We start from the raw sequence: 21,368 nt of genomic DNA, 5'->3' as shown, positions 1-21,368 counted from the left end.
ATCTGGCTTGGTTCAACTTTTGAAAAATATCAAAAATCAAACCGGTATAGATTTAATTGGTTTGAACATTTTTATTAATCAAAACCTAACCATACCGAATCGTTAAACCCCTCGGTTCTCCTTGGGCTTCAACCCTTGCTTACAAAAATAAAACTAAACTAAGTGGTGATTCGAAAAAAGAGTCCTTCCATGCATCTCTTGTAATTGAGAATTGAATAATTCAAAAATGGAAATAAAGAAAAAGAAAGGACGAAGAATCTCATGAGAAGAAAAAAGAAGACGTTAAGAGACACTCTAAGATCCTTTTTCTTACCTTCTCCCATTTCGAGTCAAGAGAATGAAGAGAATGGTACGATCCCACCTTCACCCTAGAATGAAAGAGGTGATCTCATAGTTCTTGGTCTGTGAAGATATGTTGTTAGGTGCTCCGTTTTTCTTTTTCTATTGAGGTCAAACCTAAACATGTGCTCGAGAGATAGTTGTCCATATACCGATAAGAGATGTATAAATTCTCGAGAGGAGAGGAGCCATGATGGTCCCCCTAGACCACCCGAATCCCACAAGTGAATAGAAAGTTGGATCTACAATGGATCTTACCTAAATCGCCCCATCTATCCTCGTGAAGAGAAGTTTGGTTTCAAACCCCGATTCAAACAGGAGAAGTACGTCATGCTAATGTGTCTTGGATGAATAAATTGACTCAATTATTCACATATTGGGTATTTACTATTTATGAAAGATAGTTTATTGACTCTCTAAGATAGTTTATGAAAGAGTTTGTAGCTTATATGAAAACAATTTGACATTATTTAATATTTTGGCATAGAAATAGCTTATACATAATAAGTGATTATGCTATAGGCACTTGTATGATAAGCACCTATGCTATAAGCACTTAATTAAGCTTTTTTATCCAAATAGAGCCTATAATATTTACTCTTAGGTTCTGTCCATCTATTTTTTATCTCTGAACTGCTAATTTTAGTTTTAAGATACGATATAGATTTCGAGTTAATTGAAAATATTCAAAAAATTTATTGTAATTTTACAACTAAAGGAAGTTGCAGGTTTTGTTTGAAAACAATTATGAACGAATAAATGAATTTAGAATTCAATATTGACAAATGCTAAAGAACCAATAGAATCTATACAATTATTAAGCACGAAGGTTACTTTTTGCAATGTGTTGAAGATGCATTGTTTCATCGGTTTCATACGTCTTTATCTCATCGTCTTCTCCAAGGGAGTGCGTTGTTGGAAGTAATTGAAACCAGCCATTGTTTTGGCTTGGATATTTAAAAGAAGTCACCATCACCAATGTTGCAGCAGATAGAATAGCACATAACACAATAAACAAAGAGAAAGGTGAGGGATCTTCATCACTGTCTTTCTTGTTTTCACCAATGTTCATCCGGAGGGTGAACAGGATATTCAGGAAGAAAGAACAAACACCATGCCCAAGAATTACCAAGATTGTCAAACACTTGAAGCCTGCAATTCCACGAGAGGCTCCAAATGTGGAGATGAAGGTGAATATTATGCTAAAACATACTTGTAGTGAGCCCAAGAATAGGTAGAAACAAATCTTGACGATATGATTCTCAAAATAGTTTCCTGATTCTTCATTTTTACACTTCAGCACGGTGTGTAACAGCCCGATTTTTAACTAGATTTATTTTAATTACTTTTATTATGTGTTTTATGTGTTTGTGTGTGATTAATCATCATTGGGTGCATTTTCATGGGTTTCCAAGTTAGAAGGGTATTTTAGTCATTTTCGACTTAAGGGTATTTTGGTCATTTTGTGAGAACAGGTAATATTATAATTTTTGGTGGGAATTACTTTTAGTGATTAGTGAGAATAGTTATTTTACTAAGTTCCTAGAATAAAATTAAGATCTTACCGTTTAGTGACCGTTAGTGACATTTTACCGTTATTAGTTAAATATCGTTTGGAGTGTAGAAATATTTGTGGTTTGAATATAAATGGGTTAAGCCCACTAGAAACTAGGTTAGGCTCATTAAGGGTTATACTTAATGAGTTGTCTTAGGATAATATCACTTCATTCATTTCATAAGATATTTTCTAGAGAGAGGTAGAGAGAGAAAGTGGGAGAAGAGAAGAGCAAGGGTTAGAGAGAAGAACTTGAAGAATTAAAAATTGGAGTGAACTTAGGAGCTAAATTGAAGCCTAAGTTGGAATTAATCTTTATCTAAGGTAAGGGGGTTAGTCTTTATCATAATCATTTAGTTAATTTTTTTTCTCTTGTTCTATGCATAATTGATTATGAGAATAAGTGATTATCATGAACCCAATCTTTGAAATTCGTGCTTATGTTGTAGATATATGTTTGAATATGTTAATTTGATGTTAAATGAATTGTTGATGATGAAATTGCAAGTTCATGATGTACGAAAATGGGTAGTTTGTAAATTATGCTCAATTGGTGAATTATGCATGATTGTTGATGAATTGTGATAAGTTTCATGATCAATAGATGTTGTCGTTGTTAAGTGATGTTATGGATGCTAATTCATGACTTGGGTATGCATGATTCATAATTTTGTTGTTGTGAAATAAGTTGTTGTTGTTGGTTTGATGAAAATGGATACTTATGTGTTTTGCTCAATTGTTGGATTTGGATATTGTGTTGTTGAATTATGGTTGAATTCATGTCTAAATGAAGTGTTGTTGAAGTAGATATGTTGTTGTTGTTGAATGATATCAGGGTATTCCATTTTATGAAATAAGTTGTTTGTATCAGTGAAGTTGTGCTAGATGTTCATGTGAAGAACCCAAAGTGGAATTTGATATACAAAGTTGTTGACTGAGTTGTCTATGTGGTTGGATGAGTTAAACTTGATGGAATTTCTGTTTTTATGTTGTGGTTATGATAGTCGAGTCGTTTTGGGAGAAAACGGGAATTTCGTTTGAAAATTTATTTGTTAACCGTTTTGGAAAATGAGTGTTTGTGTGAGGTTTGTAAAATGAATTTGAGGATGTTGAAACTTGACTTTTTCTGTACATTAAGATAGGGCTAAGTGTCATAAACAAGTAGGTGAAAACGGCATCGAAAACAGATTAACGGTTTGATTTTTATGCGCGAAAACGTAGAAGTTGAAAATCTGATGTTGTTTGTCAAACCACAATCGTCCCACGATTCGGGGCCAACGTGCCACGATTTTGACCAGGTTTTCATCCTGTCTGATCCTGGAAAAATCGTGCCACGATGTTGTTTGACCAAAAACCTCAAAAATGCAATTTTCTTCGCTCCAATTGGTTCCAAACTTCTTCCTAAGTGTAGGGACTTTATCCTAATCATCTAGGGATGTTTTTATGGAAGAAATAGCTTTGTATTAAGGGCTTAGTGAGTCCTTGTGTTTTCTTGACTTTAATGAAATATTTATGATATGAATCTTTGCAAAACTTGAATTTAAGAGAGTTGGCCTATGAAACGTTAATGTATACACTACTGCACTCATATGTGACTTATGTATATACATGGTTGAGGTCCTAAAGTTGATTTATTTGGTTTTAGTTCATTTGTTCTAATCATGTAAAAGGTGATATTTCGGGTGGGAATGTGAAAAGTTGTGAAATGGGGTTTTTCATACGAACTTAAGTTGTTCTTGGATTAATGTTTACTTGTCTGGAGGCAACTTAAATTCATGAATACATGATTGGTTAAGGTTGTTTGAGAACTCTCAACTTGTCTATGTTGTTTTGTCTTGGAAATTGTCAATGTTGGCCGTTTGCCACTTGACACGGTCTTTGGTCAAAAATGTTTCTTGAACTAATTGTCTTATGAATTGTGGTGACTATTCTTATATGGCTAAGTGAAGTTGTATGAATGAATGATTGTATGAGATATGATGATTATCATGAGATGTGTATACTATTTTACTTAGAATGTAAGAAATGTTGAGTTGGTGAAACTATATGTGATAGTTGATGTTGAATGGTTATATGTTGGATATGATATTTGTCATGAGATGTTGTATGTTCTCTTACTTGGAATATGATAATTGTTTAGAATGGTGAAACTATATGATATAGTTGATGTTCAATGACATTGTTGATTATTGATGATCATGTTGATGTGTGATGGTGAATACTATGATTTAATTGTGTATGGGCGTGTTTTCTTGATAATGCAAATGATGTGGAGATGAACAATATAATTGGGTGTTGTCCTATATATTGTGGAGAAAATTTGTGATTGTTGTCGCATTATCGAGTCTTGTTACATGTCCACGCATCATAGTCGTGTAGTTGTAAAAGGGTTGAGCTCTTTTACTTCGGAGATTATGTAAGTCGGGGGTGAACCCTTACATACGATGTGAGTTGTTCCATCGGAGGTGACGACCTTTTCGAGATTTGGTACCACATGCATTTTGTAACACCCCGTTACCCAAAAACAATAACATAGCATATATACATCAGAGTAATTCCACAAACGGGCATGCTACACGTCATTTCAAATTCTTAAATAGAAAATAAAACTACTTAATTCAACATCATTCATAACTTCAAAATCATGCAGCGGAAAGTTTTGCATTTCAATAACAACAACAACGGTTTAAGTCTCCAATAACATCTTGGCATTAAGCCTAAACAACAATAAGTCGACCAACAAAGGGCCACATCAACAAGTTCCAAAATTCGATACATGGAAAGGAAAACAACAATAATATAATATAATAATTCTCATCCCACGTATCAGAGCCCTAGACACGACTCTTGAGCCACCACCTACTACTCAGGATCACCTGCAAGTTACCCATAGGAAGGGCAACATTTTCAAGCAGAAGGGGTGAGATTCACAACAATAAATATAGATATTAAAATCATCAATTGAATCTAACACCCTAATCAACAACACAAAATCTTGTAAACATATATATGTATAAGTCACAAGCAACAACAACATCAACAATACACCATAATCCCAATGAATATATATATACATTTATAAACACATATTCAGCACCAACATCATCCATCAGATAATAACTGAAAACAACAACCAAGACTCATGCAAATGACATGACCGCTGCTAAGACACCATCTTAGACTTCTTAATGAAATGCATTATGCATGTGGTACCAATCGGGACCGAAGCCCTCGCCGCTTTTGAATGGTTAAAGCATTCATCAGGACCGAAGCCCTCACCGCTGTTGAGCAACTAGTACTCCAGGACCGAAGCTCTCACCGTTGTTTTATGCATATGGAATGGACCTACTTGTGTATATCTACATACAACTGACCATGCAATGCAACTCCATGTGACTCCAATTAATACAACATGTGTGGTTCAATAAATAAATCATACATCATAGTCATCAGCAATAACAACAACCAGCAATTCATCAATCCATAATAATGCACAATTAAATATAACTATGCTCAAATCCAACAACCTCAAACCACTACTAATCATACAAACAAGTTAGCACTCAGGAACTGTGCAACTCGCCTCGCGAGCACATCTGCTCGCCATGGCGAGTTCACAAAAACACTAGCTCGCCATGGCGAGTTCAAGGCAAACTCGAGGCGAGTGAAAATCAGGTGCTCTCGGGAAAAATGTCATTTTCTCACTCAAATCCAAATTCTAAGTTCCCTATTCATCTTTTTAATCTAAAACTTTCACCATTCCTCTTTATTATTATCTAGGTACCTTAAACCATCCCCAAAACATCTTATAACAACTTTTCAAAAATCAAGTTTTATTATGGGTTACTCGCCATGGCGAGTTGGACTGTTCGCGAGGCGAGTGATGATGTTGTTCACTCGCGAGGCGAGACATGAATGCTCGCGAGGCGAGCGATGAACATCAGTACGGCCAGAAAACTGGTCTTTCCCCAAAATCCCATTTTTCTTCCAATCACTCCCCAAATCAGTTTACAGATGCAAATTAACTTTCTGTATGTACTTAGAACCTATTTCTAACATCAAATTTACACTCACAACTCCAAAATCCACAATTTCAACATAAAACCCAAAATCCCCAATTTTCACCAAAACCTGTTAAACTCAAAATCAGAATTTAAAGTCTACACTATTGAAGTAAACCTCACCCTTACCTTAGAAATTGAAGAAGAAATGCACAGCAATGATCAACTCTTGGTTCTCTCTTGCTCTTCCCTCCTTTCTCCCAAAAACTGTCAGTTTCACGTAAAAGTGTTTCTGACTCTAACTTTCTATCTTAACTGTCTTCTCAACTCCCCTTTATTACACTTAACTCCTTTTAATTTCAAATAAATTCTATTAATTCCCCAAACACCAAAATAATTATTATTTCATACTTATTCTAATTATTATTAAATAAATCATATAATAAAATAATATACTACATAAATCACCCAAAAATCACATATATGACAATATATGCATATAAATACACCGCATAAATCACCAAACATCATATATAATAATATATATATACTCTACATAGTAAAATAATTAAATAAATAGCTAGGGCGTTACACATTTATGTGTCAATAAGTGCATATTATGACATGAGTCTTATTTGGAAATGTGATTGGAGATTGTGAATGAATATTTGTGAATTGATAATTGTTCATGAAATATGATTAATGATTGTTCATGGCTTATGATTGGTGATTGTTCATGATGTATATGATTGATGATTGTGTATGAATAACTGTGAATTGATATTTGTTCATGACACACGTGATTGATTGGTGATTATTGATGTGAGATATTGCGGTTTTGATCAAGTGCATGATGTTTAAATTGAAATATTCATGTTAACTGTTATTTGGATTATGATGATGTAATACTTACCCCAGTGGATCTGTGATGGACCGCCTGCCTGTCTCTGGATGGGTAGACGTTGTGCAGGATTAGTTGCTTGGTGAGTTCTTGTGCTTGGTGGATATCGGAAGCTTTCTCCGGTATCGGTGTTTATAGAGTCTAGGTTGGCTCTGATCTAGGCCTCTGTCGTAGTCTAGATCTTTTGTTTTGAATTATTTGTTATGATTGGAGATTTACCCGTATGTTGGGATTTTGAGATGCATCTATGTTGATGTAATTTATTGATTCATGACATGTATATGTTGATTACTCTGGTTTATATTCCACTGCGACTGTTGAGGTTTATATACATGTTTATTGGTTTTTGAATTTTGAATGTGGCGTAGCCTCTTTTTCTTGAATAAATGTATTATTCGCATGTTTAATTGCTTTAATAGAAATAGGAGCGTTACACGGTGCCAACGAAAAACATGTTAATCATACAAATCTTCATGAGCCTTAGAATGTGATTATCGCGAAGCTTATCCTTGCTTCTTATCCTTTCTTCACGGGGAGTCAAATTCTCTTCTGGAATTGCCATGGTTGAAGAATGCGGTTGGTTTGTAATGTGGAGCGGTGTGTGATGATATTGGGTTGAGGTTGTGATGTGAGAGATGGAGGTGTACACTTTTATAGAGAGAGTATTATGAGTTAGGTGTTGTAATATGAGAGTAATTGGATATATACCAACCTTTAGGATTTCTTACGTTGATTCTACAAAATAGTTCGGACAATATTTTTAATCTTGTCAAATCGGCCTTTCACACAGGTTTTTTTGATTCACCTTAGTGGTTTCAAAGAACATTTGAATGAAAATGATAATGGATCTTTTTAGTTTAATAAGAGATTTTGAGTTTGAATTCAACATTAAGTTTATGTTTGAATCAAGCATTGAGAATGCATCATTGATAAATTCTTCAAAAAAAGAGTTTTATCATTTATTACGACCCTACCAAATTTGAGGAATTGATTACTATAGTTGCATGCTCGGCTCACATAAAAAAACATTCGATAAAATATAAAATATGTAATTAGTATACATAATTTGTTTTACACGCATACAATCAAGTCAAGTTACGCAGACATTTTTTTTTTTATCAAGTAGCCTAATAGCTAGAGCTCACACAATTTAATTGTGAAGAAGTGGAGTGTCCGGGGTTCGAACGGATTTCGAACCCCGACCCCTGTATATAAAATGTGATATCCCTACCAATTGAGCTAAGCTCACGGAGATTTTTTTTTTTTTAGATATTTCAATAAAAATGAATAAAAATGATTTTTTTTAGTGGCCGGGGTTTGAACCCTGGATCTTACATATTTTCATGTATTATTCAACCAACTGAGTTAAGCTCACAAGGACAAAAATGATTTTATCTTCTGATTTAATTGATTGCATTGTAAAAAAAGTTTTTTTTATTGTTTATGCATAGAAATTAATTTTTAAAAAACTCAATAAAGAACAATTCTTAAAAACAAAAATATTTTCATAAAATTTAAAATTAATTCCTAACCTCCACTCATTTTATCATAGGAAAAAAAAAAAAATCCAAATCTAAAAATCAAAGAACGCGAAGATCAAAGGGTAGACTCATTTTCATATTTCGTGGGCAACAAAAAAAGTAAAATAAAAATTATTTTTCTTGTCCATAAAGAAAGGATAACAAAAAATAAATAAAACACAAAATAACTTCAAATGAAAAAATCACAGAATCTTCCTATATCAAACGGTGGAGATAATTTTCATTTTCTTGGGGAACAAAACAAGTAATAAAAAAAAAAAAATCTTGTCCAAAAAGAAAGGTTAGAAATAAATTAGGGTTCGGGTTTCATTCATTTCACTCACACTCGTTTCATCACACAAAACTCAGCTTCAAGAATCTTCGTTTCCACCGAATCTAGCTATGGCTGCTAAGGGTCCCGGTCTCTACACTGACATCGGCAAGAAAGCCAGAGGTAGCTTCTCTCTCTCAATCAATGGGTTTTTGTTGGATTTTTTTTATTTTCTTTTGGGTTTTTTTTTTTGGTTAATTGATGTTGTTTTGATGAAATCTGTAATGGGTTTTGTTTGTTTTGTTGAAAATTTTCGTTTTGTTTTGGGGGTTTTCTTTGATGAAATTTGTAATGGGTTGTATTTGTTTTTTTGAAATTTTGTTTCCGTCTATGTATGGTTAATCAATGTTCTTTTCATGAAATTTGAAATGGGTTTTGTTTGTTTTGTTGGAAATTTTCGATTTTTTCTTCATGTATGGTTAAGTCATGTTATTTTGATGAATTTTGTTATGGGTATTGTTGGAAAGCTTTGATTTTTTTGGGGGGTTTTTACTTTATGTATGGTTAATTGGTGTTGTTTGATAATTTTTTTTGATGGGTTTTGTTTGTTTTGTGTAGATCTGTTGTTCAAGGACTACAACAGTGACCAGAAGTTCACTGTTTCTACCTACTCACCCACTGGAGTTGTAAGTTGAATTTTTTATTTTTGTTTTTAAATTTTGTTTTTCAGTGTTTAGCTTGTAATTGGGTTTTCTTTGCTATTTGTATATGTTAATAGTAACAATAACGATGATGATGTTGGTAAAATCAAAGAGCTAGCTGAAGAAAACAGGATTGTTTAGTTTGTAGATTTATGTGTCTCCTCAGTTGCATTTTGATTATATGGTTTTTTAAAAGAATTCAAATAAGCATGCTATGTTGTTATTTGAAAATGAAAGAAATGGATTATGTTTCTGTTCCTTTGGTGTGTTTATGTGGTATTTTACTTTTTGATTGCAGTTTTTGTTTTTAGTTATTTGCTGAATGGATTGTAGTTTGAAATGAGCTCTGTTTTATCTAAATGTTATTTTAATTGGAAGATTTGTGTGCTTCCTCAGTGGCATTTTGATTGTATGTTTTTCTTTTGTTGAAAAGGATCAAAACAAGCATGTTATATTCTTTAAAATGGGAAATATGGCTTATGTTTGTGTTGTTTTTTGTGCTTTGCTGAGGTTTTCTCTACTTTTTGTTCTCATTTTTGTTTTTTACTCATTTGTTGAATAGATTGTAGTTTTTTTGTTCAGATAAAAAATGGATTGTAGTTTTGTATGTGACTATGTGCTACCTTTTCCCTAAATGTTTTTTTAGTTGCATGATGGAAATGAGATACTGGATGCAATTTAGTTTACGTCATTTTATTTTATTTTATAACCTAGTATAAACTAAACTTGGGTTATGTTATAACCATTTTTGGATTTTACAAGTAGATTTTCATGATTTGTTATATGTTTGTAATGTAAATGCAAAGTCTTGTTTGTGTATACTATTACTACTATCAAGTTTGTGTATTCTATATCTAATAGTAGATAGAGTGAGAACAGTGGCATCCAAGTAGAGTGTAGTTCAACGGATCAGGGCCAGCCCTAGGGTAAGGTCACTAAAGTCCTCGCTTTAGGCCTACGAACAAAAATTTATTTTTCATTTATTTTTTTTAAACCAAAAAGGTTTCAAATATCAAAATTTGCTTTATTTATTATTTGGCCGGCCCTGCAATGGATCCCCAGGTGCTCTGTTTTAGAGTGAGCTGGTGCTTGTGTGCTCTGCACATAGGAAGCTATGCTATTAAATTTTGCTCAAATATAGCTTGGCTTGCAGTACAAAATTGCAAGTTCAGGTCTTCATTTTTAGCTATAGTTTGTTGTTTTATTTATCATGTTTTAGTGCAGCCAACCTAGCCTTCACTCTAGGTTTTTCTATTTCATTTCATTTTCACGACCCCTCTGTTTTGAACGCATCTAACTTCCCCTTGGCCCGCCTGTCATTGTTGCACTTATAAAGTAGATTCTATTTGATTTCCCAGCAGTGTCCCCCCCCCCTGCCTACCATTTTGGCGCTGGGTTTTGCATTTGTATAGTGTCCCTGACGCCTTTTTGTGCCTCTTGTAATTTGCATTGATTTCCTTTCGCTTTTGGTGATTGATCTTTGTATCCCTCTTGATAGATTAACTTCTATAGAAAACACTGTCCTTTTTTGCATAATTTTCTGTGTTTGGCAATGCTTCATAGACATTTGTTATTGGTATATTAACTTTTATAGTACACTTTGACAAATTTAGTTGATAAACGCTCTGTAATTTTGACTTTGAACTCTGTTTATTGTCCACTTGTTGATGGAATAAGGTTTTAAGTTTATTGAGATTTTGGATGCATGTTTAATTGTTTTGGATTGTTATCGTATTTTCATTACAAACACTATCTTCATTGTAGTGGCCACACTGTATTCATATCACTTTTAAGTGTGGCTGCTCTGCCTTGTCTTCCTAACCTGTATCCCATACTTTGCAATAAGAATGTTTAGTTTGAAGTTTACGTAACGGATAAGTTTATGTAATGTATAAGTTGCATTACATGAGTTAAAACCTCTGTTTAGCAATAAATAATTTATGTCTTATACTCACTTTGTGTATTATGCTATAGGCTATCACATCATCTGGTACAAAGAAAGGTGAACTGTTTGTGGGCGATGTTAATACCCAGTTGAAGAACAAAAACTACACTGCTGATATCAAAGTAGACACAGAGTCTAATGTGAGTTTCGCATTATTGTTTTGATATTTATGATTTGCATGCCTCGTACAGAATTGTCAAACTAATTATTGTTATTGATTTTTATCTTACCACTCTTGGAATGTGTTTATTGGTTTAATCATTTTTTATGATTGCATGTAAAATTATTACCTTTGACATCTTGCCACACACACACACATATAAAAGTACTACTTAATTTGAAAACATCTTGTTTCTTTTGTTTCAACCGGTTTTTCCTTTACATGCTAAAACTAGACCGAAGGTCTTGTACTTTTAGCAGTTAAACTTAATTTTATCTCAAGTTATTCTGACTTATTTATGACCTCCATATTCCTATTATCTTTTCACTGAAGTGTGATAAATGCTTGTAAATTCCAGCTTTTCACAACTATCACTGTCACCGAACCTGCTCCTGGTGTGAAGGCTATCATAAGCTGCAAAGTTCCTGATCCAGCATCTGGGAAGGTAAGATAGTTAACCATTTTACATCATAAGTTTTCAAAACTAGTTATCTATATTGAAAATTTCATAGTTTGAGAAAACATTCTTATTAAAATTGTCTACATAGCAGATCTCTTCCTCTTACTCCATGGCTGTTAAATTGTTTGTTCTGTTTTATGGAACAGGTGGAACTACAATACTTGCATGACTATGCTGGAATAAGTGGCAACATTGGGTTGAAAGCAAACCCAGTTGTCAACTTATCTGGTGTTTTTGGAACTAATGCTCTTGCATTTGGTGGTGATATTTCTTATGATACCAAACTTAGGGAGCTAACAAAATCTAATGTTGGAGTGAGCTTTATCAAAGATGACTTGCTTGGAGCATTGACTCTGTGAGTAACTGTTGCTTCTCTGAGCTGGAGTATTTCCAGTTAACTTATTTTCATTTATTTCACTCAATAACATGAATGTTGGCCATTGCATATGATAGTTCTACTGTTCAAATTAATCTATTGACACAGCAGCTATAACAACACTTTAGCATAGCAGAATTCGAAATAATCTCTATTATTCCGCAACATGCTATCTAATGCGAAGTGTTGTCAAATAGAGGCTAATAGTACTGTAACATAGACGAGTTTTAACAAATTGCTATTTTCCACAATTGACAATAATGCGTGTTTAACCTAGGAGTTCTTTATCTTATTGTTTTTGTTAGATTCCCCCCATAAGTATACCTATTTTTGTACACACTGTTCAAACTCTTTCCAATGTTTTGTTTTTGTGTTGGATGATAGTATGGGTTGTTCCCTTAAGTATACCTGTTTTTGTACACACTGTTCAAACTCTTAACAATGTTTTATTTTTGTGTTGGATGCATTTTGATATGATTTGCTCGTGTGCAGGAATGAGAAAGGTGATGTGTTGAATGCTTCATACTATCATGTTATTAACCCCGTGACCAACACTGCTGTTGGTGTTGACATGGGTCACAGATTCTCAACTAGAGAGAACAACTTCACACTTGGTGTCCAACATGCATTGGATCCATTGACAACATTGAAGGGTCGCATCACCAACTCAGCCAAGGCAAGTGCCCTTATCCAGCACGAGTGGCGTCCTAAATCACTCATCACCATTTCTACTGAGCTAGACACCAAGGCCATTGAAAAGAGTGCTAAGGTTGGATTAAGTTTGGTTCTCAAACCCTGATAGTTTTGATCCATCTTGTCATGAAATTGAGGTAGGCTTTAGGAAGCACATAGTTTGTCAGTTTGATGTTGATTCTCTTCTTGGATAAGAAGTTTTCAAGGTGTTTTATTTGCAGTTGTGCAATTCAACCTTGTAGAAATAAAGTAGGTTTTTATGAACCAAATGTTACTCTTAAATGGCCAGAGGCTCAACAAGTCTCTTTTATTGAACCTAGAAATGATACTCTTTGAGTTTTGACAGCGAAATTTTAAATTTTCTTGTACGACTGGTAATTTTTTGCGATTAATACTTTTGTGAGCTTTTGAAGTGGAGTTTTATTTTCATTCCCAAGAATCATGTTTCTGTGAATCATATAAATGTGTGTGCTGTGTTTGAACCAAGGTTGGAAATGTTATACAATGTCCATTGAATTTTCTACTTGTATTCTGTCAAAGAAGTTATTTACTTCTGTTGGAATTTTAGATTCACATAATCTATAGAACTATTTGTTTGATGATCAAGTATTTACAAAACTATTTAATCAATTTCTTAGAACTTTTTCAAGTATAGAAGGAAAATGAACTGATAATATCAGTTTTTGTGATGTTTAGAAAACGAATTATTTTTTGTTTTGATTGTTCTGCCTGAAGACTATGGTTGAGAGTGGCCCCGGGGATTGGCTTTGATGGAAGAAAGAACTTGGATATATTGGAGAAGATGGTTGCTATTTTGGTTCCCCTATTTGCTCTTTATCCCAATAAACAAATTTCAGGAGTTATCTCCAGTAGCTTTCAAAAACACAATAAAAACTGTTTAGGAGTTATTTCTTGATCGGTTTACGTATTTTTGGAGCGTCAAAAGGACAACCATCATAAAAAAAAAAAAAAAAAAAGGAACAAAATTCATCTCTAGACAACAAGGAAGTGGAAATGAGGTGTTTTAGTCTATATATTTCTTCACAGAAGAGTTCAGTGTAATGGCACATGATGAGATTTTACACCTTTATTTATGTTTTTTTTACACGTGTAATTTTGCATGAAATCTTGACTAAATTCTGCTAAACTATGAAACCAAAACCAATTGGACCAGAGAGATTTCCTTGAGCTGTTGCAAGATACATACTTCACCGACCTTTCACAAGGCTTTCATAATGTTACTGACATGCAACTTGCGATGAGACTATCATCAACTTAATGATGAAAACTGTATATAAACAAATAGTAGTTGAAACATGAAATTCTGCTACTCAGTCATAGTTACCAACTCTGGCTAGATAAAAGAGACGGTTGTTTTTCCGTACCTACCAACATCACTATCGAGGTGTATGCTATTGAGGTGTTCGGAAAACCTCTCTTATATATCCAACATTTAACTTATTTATAGTCGATATAGGATAAACAACTTACACTTGAAGACATCCTACGTGTCAAACAATTAACTTGACTTGGCAATTCAACTTTTTGGTTGAGCTGTATAGAATTGTCCAACAAGTTAATTATATGGTGCACAAGTGAGATAAGTCTTGTATCATGCGCAAATTAATTTTCAACATTCAATCAATAAATTTCACCATTAAAATAGATTAGATATGATGTGATTTATTGATTCAATGATGAAAAGGACCTTTATGCATGGTGCAAGAACATTTTACATATTAGACAAAGTCTTGTTTTGTTACCAAAATGAGACCATCAAACACCACAAAAAAAACGTAGTATTTGATTTTTTTTTCTTTACAAAACCAAATAGAATGTTAATTCAATGTAATCAACCACCAAATGACTTGACATTTAATATTTGAGTCAAAAGGAAATTTTTATTATTTACAATATAAATGTCAAAGCACATACTTTGGTAATGGAAAACTAAGTTTCACTTATATTTGTTCAAAAAGAAGTTTCACTTATATGAAAAGCTATTACCCAAACAACTTATTATTGTAATTCATTTTTAATAATCATAGCCTCAAACTTGCAATATTCAATACATGCCTCAGTAACATATAGATAACTTAACCATTTGGGTGTGCAAAATTGTGCTAATAAATAGGATTAAATCCAGAAATTTAAAGTCATTCAAAGCTAGGTCTAGGCTCTAGCATGTTTCTCTTACAAGTATAACATTTGATTACATTGATATAAGTATTTACTGATGAGTACATTGACCAACAAGTATGTAAATATCTATGAATAATAATAACATGAGCTAACACCACCACTTGTTTTCTTTACAAAAAATACACTCTGAAAAGGAAAGAAGCTCTATGAAATGGTGGAAAATGTATACAAATTCACAATAACAACATATATAACTTAATGATTTCTGTTCAGCTAATGGCTCAGTTGAGAAAACCAAATGAATAGAGAAGCGAATTAACAAGTGAAAATCACGATTCTTATCCATTTTTAGGTTTTGGTGACTTGATATAATGACGATACGGAGAACCATGTTGACCATTTGGACTTGACAAGATCCTCATAGGTTGACCCTTCTTTGATAAAGATGCTACCTGTGTTTGTGTGCCATTTTTAGAATTCGGCATCGACATTGTACGATCTACTCGCACAACTTGAAAGTGATATGACGCGATAGCCATATCTTTGAGGTTTTGCAAAGGCTTTAGAGCTTGAACAACTTCACTCATCATAGGTCTAGCTTTCGGATCACGGTTAAGGCATTGGGCAGCTAGTTGGGCGGATTTCTGTGCCCCTTTGACCGAGAAGTGACCTTCAAGACGAGGATCAATTATCTGGAATAACAATCTTCGTTCTCCAAGTACAGGTCTCGCCCACTCCACAAGATTGTGTTCACCGTTTGGTCTATTTTTATCAACAGCTCGCCGTCCGGTGAGCATTTCAAGTAGTACTACTCCAAAACTATAGACGTCGCTCTTTGATGTCAAATGACCTAACCAGAATCATCAGCTCAAGTCAAAACTAAAACTGATAGCGTGTAACAATGCAACAAATAAAAGTTTGAGTTGTAGAATGAAGGCAAATGAATCACTTTGTATCTAAAGAGTCAATGTATGAGCTTGTTTTTGTTTGAAAACAATGTTATGTTTTCATTAATAATTACAAAAATGTCACATTGTTTTCACTCCGACTTATATTACCAAAGCTTTGTACGTCAAAATTAAAACAATGCACAAATCTTCGGAAATAGGAAACAAAGTGACACTGTAATTAATTGGAACAGGATCGTTTCAATGTTTGGATTTGTTTTACTAGGGAAAGTTCTTCTAACTACTGCAACTAGGTTCACGAATGTATAAAACAATTTGCAATTTGCAAATATTTACCATTTATCATGTCAAGTCCTTATATGCAAACAAAACCTTAAATTTGTACAATGGAAAAAAGGCTTAAATTTATGACAGGCCATATAGAACTTATAACAAGCATAACTTTAGCTTAAAATCATATTAATGCAATAAAAGCAACCAGTTACATATTAAATATTGTATTCATAATATCATGACCTAGATGTCAATTTAAGCTAAGTTTAAAATTCGTGCAACAAAAAATCAAGAAAGCAAACTAACCAGTCATCACATATTCAGGAGCTGCATAACCATATGTTCCCATAACTCTTGTCGATATGTGTGTATTTTCCCCTTGAGGACCATCTTTGGCAAGTCCAAAATCCGATAGCTTTGCATTGTATTCCTAAAAAACGATTTTGCATTTTATGTTGTGAAGTTGGAGGAAGAACAGAAAATAATTAAAAAAACCTTTTGCCATAAGAACTCACGTACCGCATCTAATAGAATATTAGAAGTCTTGAAATCACGATAGATTATAGGTCTCTGAGCTTCTTCGTGGAGAAAATTTAGACCTTTTGCTGCACCAAGTGCAATTTTCATTCTGATTGACCAAGGAAGAGGCAACGACCCTTCTGCACAATTCATGGTTGTTACCAGAAAACAATAAATTTCCTCATGCGTGCATATCAATTTATAATAGATTAGTGCAAAGTAGAAAAAACAATGCATCTTAGGAAGAAATTCATTTAATTTTAGTTTTTGTTTTCTTGAAATATGGAAGCGTATGAACCCTATAACAACTGATTGAATTTGCTGTGGTCACAAATCCTATGCATTCACACAGAATATATCCGTGGCAGTTGGATCTATAGACTAGACAGTCCAGATTTTAAGCTCGGTATTTTAAAGTGTTAAAAAAAAGTTAAAATATGCTTTGCTAACTGTGTAAACGCATGAGATCGTGACTGCAGGCAATCTAAATCTGATAACAACCTAGGACCCTAAGAGTTAGTTGTGAATTAAATTCTGTATCAAAATCATGGTAGTGCATTGGATAGGGAATGCATCATTAATGTTTGTATCGAGGAAAGTGGTAGATACCTAGATACAGCAATAATCAAGCATATTTTCAACTTAACTTTATATCAAATGCAGTGTCATAAATTAAGTTTTAATGTGTGTCAAAAACCTTCAAATTTGCTGCAATGAAAAGGGATTGCATACACGCAAAATAAATATAGTAGTGAAGGCATGCAATAGAAGTAAAACAGGTTATCTTACTTCTGAAAAGATGGTTTTCCAAACTTCCACGCGGCATAAACTGATAAACCAATAATCTTTGATCATCTTCAATACAGAAGCCAATTAATTTGACCAAATTTGGGTGGACGATATCACCGAGAATGTTTAACTCAGCCTGAAAAGGGAAACAGATAAAAACTTAGAATAAGGAAATGTAAATGAAATTCATCGAAGGAAAAAATAAAGTCAAGAATAAGGGGTTTTAAGTCTCGTTCGTACAAGCCACTCTTTGTGACCTTGAAGTCCATCATGGTTGAGGGTCTTGACCGCGACGGTAAGTCCAGTACCTGGTTTCACTGGTGCAGTTCCATTCTCCTCAATCCAACCTTTGAATACACAACCGAATCCTCCCTCACCAAGAAGACTCTCGGGTCGGAAATTCCTAGTTGCCATCTTTAGCTCATTGAATGTGAACTTTCTCAAATCAGAAGAAACCTTCAACTCTTCGCTGAACATTGGAGTGGAAGGAATACTTTCTGCATTACTAGTTGTAGAGGATCCTGGAGGAGCACTTCTATCCTTTTTGCTTCTCTCATACGCAGATGCGTTTTCCACTAATAAAAAAAACTTATTATGGTCAATTAAGCGACTAAAGAAATTAAAAATATACTTAGATCAGATGATCCTGACATATGCTAGAAACAACTTATGACTTGTCCATCAACTGTCTTCAATTTATTTCCATAATCACTTCAAGATAACCGATAAAAACAATTTATAGTTTATAGTTAAACAATTTGATTTTATCTTTTGTTATAGAAATAAATTATACATAAGCATTTATACGATAAATGCTTATTCTATAAGCGATTATTGCTATTGCTAACACTTGTGAAGAGATTATGCAGCTAGCTATTGCTAACACTTGTGAAGAGATTATGCAGCTAGCAATGGTAATGCACAACAGATCATTGGTTTGTAACTCAATTGTTTTCAAACAAAACCTCCAACTTCCTTTAGTTGTAAAATTACAATAATTTTTTTTGAATATTTTCAATTAACTCGAAACCTATATCGTATCTTAAAACTAAAATTAGCAGTTCAGAGATAAAAAATAGATGGACAGAACCTAAGAGTAAATATCATAGGCTCTGTTTGGATAAAAAGCTTAATTAAGTGCTTATAGCATAGGTGCTTATCATACAAGTGCCTATAGCATAATCACTTATTATGTATAAGCTATTTCTATGCCAAAATATTAAATAATGTCAAATTGTTTTCATATAAGCTACAAACTCTTTCATAAACTATCTTAGAGAGCTTATGGAAATAAGCTGAAACTAACATGTAAACCTATGCTAGTTGTTGTTGTCACAACTGCTTATGCTAATAATTACCAGTAAGCTCAAATAAGCCAATCGAAACTGGTCTAAAAAGAAATCTTTCTAATTCTACGTAACATTACTATCAAACAGATTATTTCCAGAACTAAACAAACATGCATAAAAGAAAACAAAATTACCATTATGAGCACTTGTGGTACCACTTTTGGAACTATCAACCTTTAATCTTGAAGGTATACACTTTCCAAAGCAACTAAATTTAACACAACAACCAATTTCTTTCTCATCACAATCCTTCTTCATCTTTCCCTTTGACTTCCCTCCCACATCCAAACTCCCTGCTTGAATTGCATTATTCCTAAACCCCATCTTCCAAAAACTCTTAAATTTTTAATTTTTTTTACATATTCAAAATTTTACCATAAAGTTTCAAACTTTAGACTTGGATTATGAAATAAGACAAAAATAAAAAAACACCCACTTCAAGAAATCTCAATTCCAATAATTTAAGGCTGTGAAAACTATGATCATAACCATAAAAATTCAAAATTTAGAAAATGGTTATAAATAAAGACAAAAATAAAAAACACACCCTTCAAGAAACCTAAATAGCAATAATTGAAAGCTATAAAATTTAGAAATTTAGAAACATCATTAAAAAGAACAAAAACATCATAGTTTTGAATGAAACAACAAAAGGATCAACACAAGTACACAAAACAAAGACAAGCCAGTTGAGGAAATTGAGTCCAAAGGAGGTGTATGTGGGAAAGAGAGAGATTGAGTTTGCATTTGCATGTGAAAGAGAGGTTTTTTTCAACAACGGGCAGGACGGGCAGGCATGAAATGTGGAAGGAAGAAACCGGGCAGGACGGGCAAGAGAGAGAAAAGGACAGCCATAATGCCTTTGCTTTTCTGTGAGAAGAGCACTTGTTGTTGCTACTTTCTTCTTAATTGTTTGACTTTCATTTTTGCACTTTGAAGAAGATAATATTATTTTTATTTTTTGCTATTTAAAAATGAAATTATTAAATGAAAATCATGTGTTATATTATTTGATAAATTGATTGATATATGCATAGTTTTGCTAGCTACTTATCCTGTTTTACAATCTTCAATCTATCCATCCATAATAATGTTTTTTTTAAGAACCGAATTAAGTTTCCCACTTGTTTTTGAGTGGGAAATGAGTTTTTCACCTATTCAGATTATACAATCGAAACACAATATATTGGGATTTTAAAATCCAAAAACCCTATATAACAACACTTTTTTCTTTTCTTTTTTAGATTATAAAATCTCAGCATAAAGACTTAGTCTATTTGAGACAAGGATAGTGAGTTTAAGAATTATATTAACCATCATAACTCCTCTTCTTTTGTTCCCATTGAGTCCTAGTCGAAAATCCGATTTTCAGGCTATCTGATCGAATTATTCTGAAACTTGCTCAGAAAATCATAAACAAATCAAGGATCATGACTACTATAAAGGGGACTTCTTACGAGATTTCACCGCTCAATATCCGAAATTCCATCGTTTATACCCATTTTTTTTTCTTCATATTCTCAGAAAAATCTAAAAAGATTTGCATTTGCTTTATTTGATTTTTAGATTTTTCGGCGGTATTTTTATGATTTTATTTGACTTGTTTTTATCATTTATTAATCTTTTTTTATTGTTTTTAAAAACAAAGATCAAAACTGCTAAAATGGGACGGATTCCGATTATTGCTTATCGAGTTTGCAAATTTTGGATTTTATAATATGAAAATTACTACATAAAACATACATATTATATAATCTGAATCAAGAGTAGATTCATAAGAAAATAGGTCGCGTGAGAACTGATTTGTCGGGAAAAGTAATCGTCTAATCATAAATGTTAAACCTTTATCCATAGTCACATAATGTCATTGGGCCTTATTTGCGGTTGTGCTTTCTTACCATTGGACCGTGATACAAGATAAAAGGAAATTGCTCTTTAAGCATCTCTAAATGCTTACATGCACCTTCAATTACTAAAAAATACCTCCATTATATCCTATTTCCCGTTTGCTTGCAATCATGAGTTACAAATCAATACCTTTTTACCATATATCTGCACCAAGTCACTTGTTCCATCCATTCCTCCCAATGTTTCAATTTCTTTTTTAAAATAGTGTGTCTAAAATCATCAAATAAGGATGCTAAAGAGTTTTAACATTCATTTGTTGTGAAGCATGTGGATTTTTTTTGAACTTGTCACGACAAACCTATTTGGAGTTATGGACCAATTCTGGAAACAAGATTAGGTTCTAACTTGCAATCATGAGAGTGCATGTATTTTTTCCCTCCGTCATCCGTGCTTCATTAGTTGGCTTTATTATTTTATACTTTAGTGTTTTACTATTTATTTTTTATTTTTTTTTAGAGAATACTATGGTTTTTTATATACTTGTAGTGACGGTTGAACATCCGGTAAATGATTATGTAGAGTCTAAACTAAATGTTGTTGATTCTTCCGGTGAATTCA

At 33.2% G+C, this 21,368-nt stretch overlaps 2 protein-coding genes across 3 annotated transcripts; one reads left to right on the top strand and one right to left on the bottom strand.

Moving 5' to 3' along the window:
- Positions 1-8,603: 8,603 nt before the first annotated feature.
- Positions 8,604-13,351, top strand: LOC11422377 (outer plastidial membrane protein porin). Its single transcript, XM_003621061.4, has 6 exons — positions 8,604-8,770; positions 9,206-9,273; positions 11,263-11,373; positions 11,752-11,838; positions 12,000-12,208; positions 12,722-13,351. Exons 1-6 carry the CDS (start codon positions 8,719-8,721, stop codon positions 13,026-13,028), a joined length of 834 nt encoding a protein of 277 aa, XP_003621109.1. The 5' UTR covers positions 8,604-8,718; the 3' UTR covers positions 13,029-13,351.
- A 1,702-nt stretch (positions 13,352-15,053) lies between these two features.
- On the bottom strand, positions 15,054-19,815 carry LOC11415199 (probable serine/threonine-protein kinase PIX7). Of its 2 annotated transcripts, none has more exons than XM_024770547.2 (6): positions 19,037-19,815; positions 17,794-18,128; positions 17,554-17,689; positions 16,765-16,904; positions 16,552-16,675; positions 15,054-15,914 (listed from the first exon to the last, which is right to left on the bottom strand). In XM_024770547.2, the coding sequence occupies exons 1-6, from the start codon at positions 19,224-19,226 to the stop codon at positions 15,403-15,405; spliced, it is 1,437 nt and encodes a 478-aa protein (XP_024626315.1). In that variant the 5' UTR covers positions 19,227-19,815; the 3' UTR covers positions 15,054-15,402. The 2 variants fall into 2 exon arrangements, with proteins under 2 accessions (XP_024626315.1, XP_003621108.2); XM_003621060.3 differs by having other exon boundaries at positions 16,765-16,901; positions 19,037-19,226.
- Positions 19,816-21,368: the final 1,553 nt, after the last annotated feature.

Source organism: Medicago truncatula, chromosome 7 (genome assembly GCF_003473485.1).
Source record: "Medicago truncatula cultivar Jemalong A17 chromosome 7, MtrunA17r5.0-ANR, whole genome shotgun sequence".
Classification (NCBI taxonomy): domain Eukaryota; kingdom Viridiplantae; phylum Streptophyta; class Magnoliopsida; order Fabales; family Fabaceae; genus Medicago; species Medicago truncatula.
The sequence above is the reverse complement of the archived record's forward strand: the minus strand, read 5'-3'. Positions and strand labels throughout refer to the sequence as shown.

Bases quoted from the DNA above. Each gene is read 5' to 3' on its own strand.
- LOC11422377 (XM_003621061.4), top strand. From the start codon at position 8,719: ATGGCTGCTAAGGGTCCCGGTCTCTACACTGACATCGGCAAGAAAGCC. The intron at 8,771-9,205 runs GTAGCTTCTCTC...TGTTTTGTGTAG, and splicing joins CATCGGCAAGAAAGCCAGAG to ATCTGTTGTTCAAGGACTAC. The intron at 9,274-11,262 runs GTAAGTTGAATT...ATTATGCTATAG, and splicing joins CCTACTCACCCACTGGAGTT to GCTATCACATCATCTGGTAC.
- LOC11415199 (XM_024770547.2), bottom strand. From the start codon at position 19,226: ATGGGGTTTAGGAATAATGCAATTCAAGCAGGGAGTTTGGATGTGGGA. The intron at 17,690-17,793 runs GTACGAACGAGA...TTCCCTTTTCAG, and splicing joins AAGGTCACAAAGAGTGGCTT to GCTGAGTTAAACATTCTCGG. The intron at 16,676-16,764 runs GTACGTGAGTTC...ATCGTTTTTTAG, and splicing joins CTAATATTCTATTAGATGCG to GAATACAATGCAAAGCTATC.